This window comes from Strongylocentrotus purpuratus, unplaced genomic scaffold (assembly GCF_000002235.5).
Source record: "Strongylocentrotus purpuratus isolate Spur 01 unplaced genomic scaffold, Spur_5.0 spur5_scaffold_6, whole genome shotgun sequence".
In the NCBI taxonomy this organism is placed as follows: domain Eukaryota; kingdom Metazoa; phylum Echinodermata; class Echinoidea; order Camarodonta; family Strongylocentrotidae; genus Strongylocentrotus; species Strongylocentrotus purpuratus.
In genome coordinates this window covers 17,280,361-17,293,620 of record NW_022145612.1, presented here as the reverse complement: position 1 = coordinate 17,293,620, position 13,260 = coordinate 17,280,361, and the positions used below count along the sequence as shown (strand labels likewise).

The 13,260-nt window shown below is 36.7% G+C and overlaps 1 protein-coding gene across 1 annotated transcript; it reads right to left on the bottom strand.

Moving 5' to 3' along the window:
• Window positions 1–7,499: 7,499 nt before the first annotated feature.
• On the bottom strand, window positions 7,500–12,881 carry LOC100891139 (monocarboxylate transporter 7). The gene is made up of 3 exons (XM_030973360.1): window positions 12,505–12,881; window positions 8,987–9,127; window positions 7,500–8,653 (listed from the first exon to the last, which is right to left on the bottom strand). Exons 1-3 carry the CDS (start codon window positions 12,701–12,703, stop codon window positions 7,500–7,502), a joined length of 1,494 nt encoding a protein of 497 aa, XP_030829220.1. The 5' UTR covers window positions 12,704–12,881.
• Between the last annotated feature and the right edge of the window lie 379 nt (window positions 12,882–13,260).

The following is a 13,260-nucleotide window of genomic DNA, read 5'->3' as shown; positions in this document are numbered from 1 at the left end:
CAGCTGTATATTTTTTCTTCTGCAATGAGATGTATTGTACCCGGCAGATGTTGGCATGTTTTGGACAGGATAAGGGTATATCAAATTTATTGTCACACTGTTATCACACCTTTTCCTTTTTTAAAGAAAGATGGGGAATGAGAGTGAGAAAAAGGATGGTAAATATTTCTGCACTTTAATAAGCAACAACAAAAAAGTAGACAACGCTTTTAATTCATTCTTCTCATAAACATTTTATATAAAGTTATCTTTCATATATCAAAATAAACATAAAATTCATCTTCTTTAAGATAATATGTAATTGTAATCATAGCATTCACGAATGAGCGAGCATAGCCATTTAACAATTAATAAGTCTCTGAAAGAAAATCGCAAACTGAGGCATCTGGCCATTCAAATGTCGATGTGCATTTCACTCTTTCAGAGTCAAATTAAAACAGTGAAGAAAAAAAAAACAATCCCGAGAAGCACGAAAGGAGATGTCTCTTGACCGTGCTTGTCCAAACCATGCAGTCCTGAAACAACAGTTGGCATTTGGAGCTCAATCATTCTCATTGTTTCTCTTTCTCTGTTTTCATTGTTGGAAAAGAATATCTCTCAGATGCACATGTTCGTTAACATTTGAATGGCTCCTTGCTCTTATTTTCTGCAATTTTCTTAATCAGACCTTGTAATGGATTAATAGATTAATATGCCCATAAAAGCGTGGAAGTTCAAAACTTGATTTTAATTAATGTTGGTAGAGTGTTAATGTTCCTTTAACTTGATATATATTTTATCATATTTTCTTGACGGTTTATACGAAAATTCGGAACAATAAAGAGCGTCGAGTTACTTTTTATGCTTAGTGTACATATATTTCTTGTTTTGTTCATAAAGATAATTACTTGTTTAGTGATAGAGCAAAGTAGTAGGAGAAAAAAATGGATGAACAGAAAATGTAGAAGAAAAAAAAATCACAAACAAAAGCATAGTCTTCGATCTAGCATGCTAGAGAGAATTATGAAGTCGTACAATAATAGCAGCACATAATATGCTGATATGCTATTATACCAAACAAAAACAAAACAACGCACACACAAAGAAATACATGAATACGTGACAAATAAACCCGTTGCAATAGTTGCTTCTGAAATACATATTTATATCTTGTTTCATGTATGTGATTCGTTTCTTGAGGTGTATATTATAGGCACAAACATTATTATTACACATATCAATGTGTATCAACAAAGTTTTATATGCCAACATATTATATATTAACAACTTTGACCTCGAGTATTGCCTTTTCTTTGTGTGCATCATGCATCTTAAGTTATATACTTCGTATCAATAATATTTTCCATGCAGCTGCATCATGCATCTTAAGTTATATACTTCGTATCAATAATATTTTCCATGCAGCTGCTATTCAAATGAAAATCTATGTGAGATGGCAAAACAACTGAACAACTGAAATACCTGTCTTGCTTGCTCTTAGGTACCTCAATATACATCAGGTTGAGAAGGTATTTTTCAAGATCGGTTCGTTCGTCAAAGATATGTTCATTTGCTTTTGTAAAGGGGTTATCCCATCCTCCTTACAAGGTATTCGAACGAACAATTCTCAAAAGTGAATATAGCTTCAGCAATTCAACTTTGCAACTTACGGAGGTATTTTCTCACCTTGTAAGACAATTTAATGAGACGGATATGGTACAGTAAGAAGTGCTGTGGTGAGCTAAAATAGGTATTAAGAAAAGATGAGTCTGTCGGTGAAAGAAAATGGCAAAATATGGGGCACTAGCCATTTAAATGTTGATGAGCATTTCCATCTTGTAGAGTCAAATTAAAGCAGTGAAAGAAAAAAAAAACAATCTCGAGAACGCGAGAGTAGAGGCATTTTGACCATGCATGTTAAAAACATTGCAGTCCTGATACATTACCTGAAATCTAGAGCTGTAACTTTCTCATTGTTTCTCATTCTTTATTTCCAATGTTGAACAAGAATATACAGATGCACATGTTCATTAACATTTGAATCGCTGCTTGCTTTACTTGTAATCTTCTTTTAATCGGATATTCTAACGGTGAAATGAATATGCCCATTCAAGTGTGAATGTTTGAAACTTGATCTTAATGGATGTCGGTAAATTATTAATTTTCCTTTAATTTGGTTGAATTCTATTATATTTTTGGCGGTTTATATGAAAATTGCTCACAATAAAAAGAGTCCACTTTCTCTTCTTTTACCGAGTGTATATTCGTATGGGTTAATCCTATACATGTGTTGCATCAACCCCCTAAATGGGAGCAATAGAGAAGTTTATCTGGCGTTCTGATAACAACGAACGTATACGTGAGCATAATTATTTAATACTTACAAGAATAATGACATAAATGGAATGTTTAAAAAAAGCATAACAAATATAGTATTCAAATTTCGAAATTAGTATTGATCATCTATGAATTTGAAAATTGGTGTAAAATTTCAGAGGTACAAATATCAGATAAGGTAAATAGTGGTCTACGGTATTAATATGATTAATATAACGATATAACATTCCGACGATAAATAATCAAACAGCAATTACACCATTCATGTCAGCACCATCATAAGTCATCAAACCATTCCTCTTTGGTTTAAAAAAAAAAATCATTATTTTAAAGCTTATGCCCTGCAACGTTAGCTTCATCCAGTGTCAACGCCTCTTTCTTCTTTCGCTGATAGTTCTGTGCAATGACGAAACAGATGTAACTGAAAGAGATGAGAACCTCGGCTACACCTAACGCAACGAAGACTAACTTGTAATCCTGCGTCAAGTCGTATATCAGACCTGGAGAACATATAGAGTGAAAAAAAGAATAGGGATAGTAGACATTATAACAAAGACAATTCTCACAGAAGACAGACATGAACACATATGTAAATTGAATATCCTCGTTGTTTTTTTTAAGTAATGAGAAAGGGTTTAAGACCAGATAAGTGTGCATAGGATATAATTTCTAGCTATGTTGCTGGGTCAGTTGCAGGAGTCGTAGGTGTAGTGGGTGTTGTAGGCATGTCTCAGGATCTATTCGAGGAGGAGATAGTAGTAAAACTATAATAAGAAGAAAATGGCAAATGGGAAGAACGTACCCTACAATTCAGACAAAGGGTAAGGCCTAGTTACTAAAATGGGACAGGCAAAAACTAATCAAATTATAGTTTTTGTTTCTTTGGCCTTTTATTACACGATTGTCTTTTTTTATTATTCAATTCTGCATAGGAAAAAGTCGTACCATGAAAGAAAGGATAAATCACTTTTCTTTATCTTAAATGAATACGTAATGGGCTAGAGTTATCAATAACCTAATATTTGGCATGCCTGTTTGTCCTAATATAATAAAATTTGAATATTATCACTAATTTACAATAACTATAGTTCAATTTTTAACAGGTCATCAGGACATCTGCCAAAACGAACACATGCCATCCGGGCAATTAGCCGCTCCTTTCACTCCCTGACAATCTTAATTCCCCCTCAGACCAATTTCCCATTTAGAATGACTACCTTATCAATCATCCTTGACGGCTTCCCAAAAAGAACATATTGATATGTCATCAGGACAACTTCCGGAGAGAATATATCAGGACAATTAGCCATTTGAAATTATGCTTCTTTGACAGTAACATTACCAGCCCCTGGCCATTTCATACTCTCAGAACGATTTCCCTCCGGAATTACTGCTCCTAGTAAGGCTATCGTTAGGATAATGGCCAGGGGTCAAGCCAATCTTTGGTGTTTTGAGGTAAACGTCCAGGGTTATGGTGTTCAGGGGTAATTGTCCAACTCTAGTTCTAGGTTAGATATAAGGTCATCTCACCTGAACCCATTCCTCCCACGATATTCAAGTTCAAGTTCAAGTTTATTCAAACCAAATTAAACATAAACAATGGTATAAGATATAACATCAAGGAATACAAGAATGATAGGTTTGGGACCCCAGTGAAGCACAGCTTGTGAACGGGGCCCCTTTACATAGTAGACTATACAGTAGGTATATAATGGCAGATATTGGCAAGGAGTAACATATTTACAACGAGTATAACTCATGTTTATGTAACAATGTAACAACTATAGTAACAACATAACAAATTATGCAGATGAGTATACCCCACCCCCCAATTACAACACATACACAAACACACACACACACACGCACACACACACATAACGTGCACTTCATACATGGCTACCTCATCTTGTTTTATAATACATTCATGTATCTGATAGCAATCTGTCGAAAAGGTGTTTTGTACAAGATATTTTAAACCGAGACAATGTAGTAATACTAATTATATTAAGGGGTAACTTATTCCACTTTTTAACACAGACAGTTCTAAATGATTTTAAGGCAGTATGGGTCCTGGCGTATGACTGATGGACAAGGCTACTCTGACGAGTATGATAATGATGGATGGAAGAGTTTTCCACAAACACATTAGTCAAAAATGTATACTGGAGTGATTGACATTTAAACATAAATATTAAGCAATTAAGAGATACCAATTCATCAAAAGGCAAAATATGCAGTTGCAAAAACAAAGGAGTACTAGGTGTTCTATATTCTGAATTTGTTATATACCTAACAACTTTCTTTTGAAGTACTTGCAACTTATGTACATGGGTCCTAAATGTGTGACCCCAAGCAATATTACAATACATCAAATGAGGCATAATAATAGCATTATATAAAGTAACTAAGGTGTATTGGGGAGGAAATAACGAAGTTTGGATATTACTCCGGTACTGCGAGACACTTTAGTACATACTTTATCAAGATGTTCTTTCCATGATAAATATTCATCAACCGTAACACCAAGAAATAGCACATGTTGACTGCGATTGATCTGTTGACCACCAACAACTAAGGGGTGAATATTTTCAGGGATTTTCCTCCCTCTAGACCTAAATATTACACATTGAGTTTTACCAGTATTCAATAACAGTTTGTTACAACAAAACCATGTAAAGAGTCTACAGATTTCAGTATTAGCTGACTGCATAAGAGAGTGTACATTCTTGTGAGAATATAACAAACATGTATCGTCAGCAAAAAGAGAATATGTAAATAATTGAGACGAATTAATAATATCATTAATGTAAATCAAAAACAGCAATGGGCCAAGAACAGATCCCTGAGGTACACCATACTTCACATTGCTAGATTGAGACTTGGCACCATTAACGACAACAAATTGTAATCTATTTTCCATATAACTTTTAAACCAATTTAATGCTATACCTCGAACACCATAATGATTGAGCTTTCTTAAGAGTATATCATGATCAATTGTGTCAAATGCTTTTGACAAGTCTAAAAATATTCCAAGGCAATAATTCCCGCTGTCAATTGCACATATTATTGTATTTACCAAATTTAAAACACCCATAGTAGTGGAGCAATTTTTACGGAAGCCAAATTGCTGGGGGATCAAAACATCATTAAGAAGCAAAAACTTATTTAATCTTTTGTAGACTAATTTCTCAAGAATCTTTGAAAATATTGGTAACAAGGCAATTGGTCTATAATTCTCAATGCATTTACGATCATTCTTTTTATAAACTGGAACTACTTTTGCTATTTTTAACTTATCAGGAACGAACCCTTGAGACATTGACTTATTGAATATATCACAAAGCGGACCTGCAATAACATGCATACAATCTTTTATAACTCTAGGAGAAATATCATCTGAGCCAGATGACTTAGATGGTTTCAAATCTAAGACAAAATTAACAATCTCATGCACAGTTGTTGGTCTAAAAAATAGAGAGGATGGGTTATCCCGAGGCAACAAATAATCTTCAAATAATGTCTGCACAGGTGGAATTTCTCTACTTATCCTTGCAGGCAAATTAATAAAATACTTATTAAAATATTCAGCTTTATCAAGATTTGAATTTAAATGAATTTCCCCGTGGTACATTTCATCTGGTATTGGATCCTTTTTACCCCTCCCAAGTAAATCATTTATATGAAACCAAGTCTTCCGTATATCCCTCTGTGTACTTTTAAATACATCACCATAATAACTTTTCTTGTTATTACGGACTAAATTAGTCAAGGTGTTTTTATAGTCTATATATTTCTTTCTATTCGCCTTACTTTTATGCCTAATGTATTTACAATAAAGCTTATTTTTATGATTTATAGATTTCAGAAGACCTTGGGTGATCCAGGGTTTTTTACATTTCTTTTTCCTACTCAACCGAACAAGAGGAAAATGAAATTCATACAAGTTACCAAAAATTCTTAAAAATAATTATAACTGTCATCTACATCAATAAGACTATAAAGAAGAGACCAATCAATAGTAAGAAGATCTTGCTTAAATCTCTGAACTCTTTCATTTGTAATCACACGTCTAAAAACTGTAACATTTACCTTTTCATTTGAAAGAGACTTCCCTTTATTAATACTAAAAATGGGCATATGATCAGACAAATCCGAACAAAGGATTCCACAAGCAAAATCATCTTGAATACAATTTGTAAAAATATTATCTATCAATGTTGAAGTAGTAGAAGTAATACGAGTCGGTTTAGTAATCAAAGCAAATAAACCAAAAGATGTTAAAAAATCAACAAAGTCTTTTACTCTGCCATCAGAATCACAATTTAATAAATTAATATTAAAATCACCCATAAGATAGACATCTTTCTTTTCCCGGCCAATAACCTGCATATGATAATCAAAAGAATGAATGAAAGAAGCAATATCATTATCAGGTGCTCTATATACACAACCAACAATGGATTTCACATTATCAATGGCTATCTCTACAAAAATAGACTCAAAACCAGCATGCTCGCCCGATAAATCAGTACGCAACTTATAATCAATACCATCCCTGACGTACAATAATACCCCACCACCTCGTTTATTAGATCTACAAACTTGTAAAAGAGAATATCCAGGAATGTCAAACAAACACGTATTTGTTGTTTGCTTGAACCAGGTTTCTGAAATTCCAATCACAGAAAAATTATGTTTTAAACATGACAAGAAAACTAAAAAGTCTTCATAATTCTTAAAAAGACTTCTCGCATTTATATGCATAATGGATATTTTACTTAAGTTATTACATTGAAAATCACTACAGTCCATATACTTGCAGTCACTGACTACATGATCAAGGTAATCTTGAACATTGTCATCCATGATAAAAATTTGGGCTTTGATGGGAAACCACCAAGTATAACAAGGTAATAGAACTCAAGTTCATGAGGACATAAGTAAACAACAAACAAGTGAACAGATCAAATTGTAGAGGAGGAGCCTTCACACATACACTCACAAACACCCATATCAACACACACACAACACTAAATACAAAGTAAAAGATCAATGGATATATATACATGTGTAATATGTAAGAAAGAAAAATCTTACAAGCAAGAAAAATGTTCAGAAAAAGAGTTGGTGCAAAACCTCTGGGATTGATAGAGAGTTACTAGGTATTTAAAAACGTTTCAACTCATTACAAGGTTGAGAACTTGTCGAAGGGAAGAGAAGGCCCTTTTCATAGAAATTCCCTCCTCACTGGTTTTTAAGGCAGCCATGATCCTCCCGTCGATGGACCAAGCAGCCTCAACTTTGGGGTGGTTGACAAGCTTCATCAGGATCTGGTGATTCGTCTGAGTCAGGTCCTCTTGGATCGAGATTCCAGAACCCTTCAGACGTCTCCTATCCTTCATCATGGCTGCCTTTTTCTTATACTGGGTGAATTTCACCAGGATGGGGCGGATATTACCCACGGCGTAGGCAAAGATCGCCAATCCCAACCCCATAGCGAAGTCCTCGTCTGGTAGGGCATACTTAACACATACTAGGACGTAGACGATGGTGTGGTTGACCAAGAAACCAACGAGGAATGCATGGATGGCTTGGAAGACGTATTGGCTGCTTGCGAGGTCGAGGAAGAAAACAATCGACCCGATCAGGGAGGTAACAGCAGGAAGACGCAGACCAACCCGCGGGTAAAACATAAGGAAGACTGACGTACATATAAGGCCAGTTATTCCACCGATCCCACCTAACATGGCAAGGTATGCAGCCTGAGCTTGACTGATACCCAACGACTCGGCGTGAGGGACAAGGAACAGCGTCCAACCCATCCATACTATCATCATTAAAAAGTTTGGGAAAAGAAGTAACGCAAAAATTGGGACTCTCCGCAATACAGATAGATTTGTGATATCCAAGATGTGCGTTATCAATGATGTAGTCTTTGGTTTGATTTGAATATCTCCAGTGTCACTCTGAGTGGAAGTTTCTCTGAGATCATTTGCTTCATCTACCGCTTCACCTCTGTCGGTGTCTCTGTCAAGTTTCTGAACGGGAATATACTCTATTTCTTGATCACTCTTCTTCTTCCTCCTCCTCCGACCCCGAGGTGGCCTTAGGACGAGAGCACTTATCATGAAGTTCAGACTAAATCCACCCAGAATAAGTATGGTACCACTTAAACCGTAGATCTCTAGAAGGTTTTCTGTGATGACTGGAGTGATAAACGCTCCACATGGCGATCCTATAAGTGAAATGGTGTTGATGACATCAAACTTGACAGGGAAATGCTCATGGAGATTAGTCGTCAATGTGAACAACAGGAACACGTTCCCTAAACCTACAATAGAGAAGAAAACATACGCTTTTGTGTTTAATGTTTGTTTTTAAATAAATAGTATGAAAAATGACAAACGCAATCATTCATGATAAAGAATAGGTTGATTATTCTGATGTCAGTGTAATTGAATTGAATTAAATCTATTTCATCATTATATTAAACATGATAAAAGTGAAGGAAAGAAGTATATACGATTGAAATAGCCAAACAGAGGCAAGGGTTTAAAGGCCTGTCATGCTTTATCCAGAGATAGGCCTACTTGTTCTGCGAGGGTTAATTAATTATTTTGATTTTTTTTTTCTCAGAAAGATAAATGTATAACTCCACACTTACCAATGGCGGCCATGCATATGCCGAAAGGAGTAATACTTGTACAGAAGGAGGCACCTATAACTCCACCACTGCATAGAATGGCTCCCACGGCCCCAAGCAATCGACGAGATATTCGGTTTGAGATGAAAGCCGCCAATGGTGCTGGAATATGAATGATTGTTATTGATTGAATAATGACGATAAGGATTATAATAATAATAATACTAACGATAATATATCATCATAATACTAATAGTAACGATAACAATGATGATATTAATAATAATAATACTAATATCATTACCCTATCTTTGCTAAGTACCCATTGCATACACCTGAATACAGAGGGACAAGTATGGGTAAGACATCTTGTCCAATAATGTAATCGTCGAGCAAGGATCCGAACCAGGACCTCTTTTATCAGAGTCAAGTGCCTCCACCAATGAACTAATGGCTTTACGCTGAAAGTAACTTATCCTCGAGACAATATACATACACTCTAACGCACACACACACACACACACACACGCACGCGCACACACACACACACACACACACACACACGCGCATATACACACCACCCCCATACACATTATTATGTATATTAATTTGTATATATAATTTGCAGGAAATATTCGCGAGTAATGCTCTTTAGATATAATTAAAGGGAATAACTTGTAAATCGAGTGGTTTATGCGGAGTTCCAAGTGAACTCATGTATAAGTGTCGTAGTCGAGGGGGCTTCAAAGGTCTTGGTTCGATCCCGACATTTGCCACTCAATACCCAAGAGAGAAATGTGGACCTGGTAAGATGACGAAAGCATTTGTGTCAGTAATTGCCTATGCCCTTACGGTGACCATTATGGTAGGAATACTCCCAGGGAGTGGAGATGGTGCACATTGTGTGTGAATGAATCCGATGACCGGGGTTATAATATTTGTAAAGCGCTTAGAGGCGATATAGTACCGTATTAAGCGCTATATAAATCCATATAATTATTATTATATTATTATTAACTCTCGAATGTAAGGCCATTTTGTATGGACGTCATTCATGATATTCATGTGGGGGGGGGGGAACTATCCATTCACTTCATGATTTACTTATCTTAATAAGTAAATATTCTATGTAGAAAATAATTATATCTATACATGTAAAAGTATACTTTCCTGCTGAGGTTTACTCAATAATTTATGTGACCTTGATACCATTTCTTAACTGGTAAACACTCCATTCTTAGCTAAATAATGGCATCATGGTCATTTACTGCCATTCATTCTATTTGATCTATTTTCCTAAAAACATCTATTTATCTACCTAACAACAAACCTAATTGAACCTATCTATACTTCTATACATTTGTCTGTCCACCTACCTACCTACACACCTACGTACCTATCCTTCTATCTATCTATCTATCTATCCGTCAATCCACCTTCCTATCCATCCGTTCACCTTATATTAATTATCTGTCTAATTATCTATCTATCTTTCTATCTATATTTCTATCTTCTATCTATCTATCGTTAATCGAACTATATATCTTACAATCTAATGATCTTTCCACTACACCTACCTACATACTGCTGAGGTTTACTCAATAATTTATGTAAAGACCTTGATACCATTTCTTAACTTGTGGACCCCTTTGAAAATCAGCTGTGCTGAAAGGGCCATCCACCCTATGAGAGGAAATGAATAAATAAAAATAAAATAAAATACTACGTAACTTTATCTGCCCTGTCTACCTACCTGTCTTTCAATGTATCTTCTTTTGATCGATCTATTTATCAACCATCACCATCTTTTTTCTTTTTATCTATCTATCCACCTATCTCTCTGTCGATCCAACAGTTATTATCCGAGCCCATGCGATGTAAACTGGTGTGCCAACACAAAAATCCCAATTTCGAAGGGAAAACAAATGCTAAAAGATTAAACCTTAAATCAATTTTTTTTTAAAGTAAATATATGATATCTCCTTTCACTCAACTATCGATATATTGCGTTAAAATAACATCCCTGATTATCCTCATGGTACCAGAACATACACAGGTCCTATAGCTTTATACATTATACATTATACATTATACATAGCTTACATTTTTAAAAACCAAAATTTCGGTAAGCCCACTTTTCCTCGTCTGAACGGATTTTTTTTGTCTAGAAAATTTGAAATTTTCCTCCATTGAGGGGGGGGGGGTAAGGTAAGCTTTTTTAGGTCAGTCATGGTAATATCTTTTTTTTTTTTTTTTTTTTTTTTTTTTTTTAATAAAAAAAAAATAAAAAATAATAACAATAAAAAAAAAAATCCAAAAGGGGGGGGGGGGGGGGGGGGGGGGGGGGGGGGGGGGGGGGGGGGGGGGGGGGGGGGGGGGGGGGGGGGGGGGGGGGGGGGGGGGGGGGGGGGGGGGGGGGGGGGGGGGGGGGGGGGGGGGGTTAGGGGGGGGGGGGTTGGGGGGGGGGGGTTAGGGGTTTAGGGGGGGGGGGGGGGGGGGGGGGCCCCCCCCCCCCCCCCCCCCCCCCCCCCCCCCCCCCCCCCCCCCCCCCCCCCCCCCCCCCCCCCCCCCGTACGCGCCTGACGAGCAGTGTAAAGCCGATCGGGCGAGCAAACTGGGCACAGACAATTTGTTGACCCATGTTGTGGTACGGTCCATGGTTGACCAATGCAATGTATAATGAATGCCCTCATACCATATTGATTCAATATTTCCTTTGAACCCATCTAAAGCCCACAAATCTTTTCCTGACTATCTTCTTTCATTGGAGGAGGAACAAAATCTATTAAAATGACAATGGTGGCCGGGCCGGGCCGGGGGCACAGGATAGCTAGTAGGCCACCCTTCTCAGCTTATATGACAATCAATTATTGGCTTACAATATTATACCGCCCAACAGGAGCGGATCCAGCCGGCGGCAAGAGTGGGGGGGGGGGGGGGGCAATTCGTGAGGATATATGTAGCAGTGAATCATCCGGTCGGTGAATAAGCCGAGAGGGGGGGGGGGGGGGTAAATTGCCAGGGGGCCACTTTAGTTGTTTTTTTTAAAACATTTTTTCTAACCATTTTTTTGCCCCCCCCCCCCCCCCGTGGATCCGCGCCTGCCGCCCAACCCTGGGGGGATATTCGATTCCAACCTCATTTCACTATAATATATGTTATTGCGCCGCTATAGTTATCCACATAATTATTTCATCCCTAACCGATATCTTTTATAATAATCCTATGTTATGTACATGTAGATATTACAGACATTTAAGATTTCCTTTCGATATACTGAGATTTTGCATTATTGACCAATGAAAGAAAAGGTTTTCCTCGATCTTCTTCGTTTATACTTTGAGGTTCACAGCAATAACAATAACAAATGTAATACAAAAATTATAAAAATAGTAACAACAAGAAGGATGATTATGATAATAATAATAATAATAATAATAATAATGACAATAATAAAAATAATGATAACAATAATAGCAATAATAATAATAATAATAATAATAATAATAATGATAATAGTAATAATGATAGTTTCTTACCTGCCAAACATCCCAATGAATCAGCCATACAACAAACCAGTCCTATAATAGCATAGCTCGTTCCCATTAATTTGACGAGATGAGGTATGAAAATACTAAATGATTTCAGCAGTCCCGTCATTATTACCCAATGGCAAAATTTGGCCGCCAAAACCACAAAGCCCCAGTGAAGGGAGTATTCTTCATGCGACAAACCCATAATTCTATATTTGAAATTGAAACCGTGTAGTTATTATCCAGGTCATAATGAAAACAAACTAGACTTGTCTGACTGACCGTCTGACTGGCTGCTATACACGCAACTAATGAACTCGAATAGGATAAGGCATGCGTGTCTTTTTACACACGGCTGTTTGCAATTGAATTCGCTTTTTTCACGGGTGAATTGATATTTTAAAAAAAAATCTATTCATCATACTTTTAAGTGTATTTTGTGTTATAGCGAGTATGTGGATAGCCTTTAAACAAGGCCACATGCCTGATAGACGCCGAGCGACTAAAAAGAGACTAATCGCGAAAACCTGAATGAACGCCAGTGCGAATTGTCTTTAAACAAGGCCACATGCCTGATAGACGCCGAGCGACTAAAAAGAGACTAATCGCGAAAACCTGAATGAACGCCAGTGCGAATTGTCCAGACCTGTGGCCTTTATCAATCTGGTTTGGATTTCTTATGTTAACCATTGTTTCCGACTGGAACTCGCTTCAGAAAACGTAGAAAACGTATCCTAGCACGACGTCAGCGCAGCATATAGT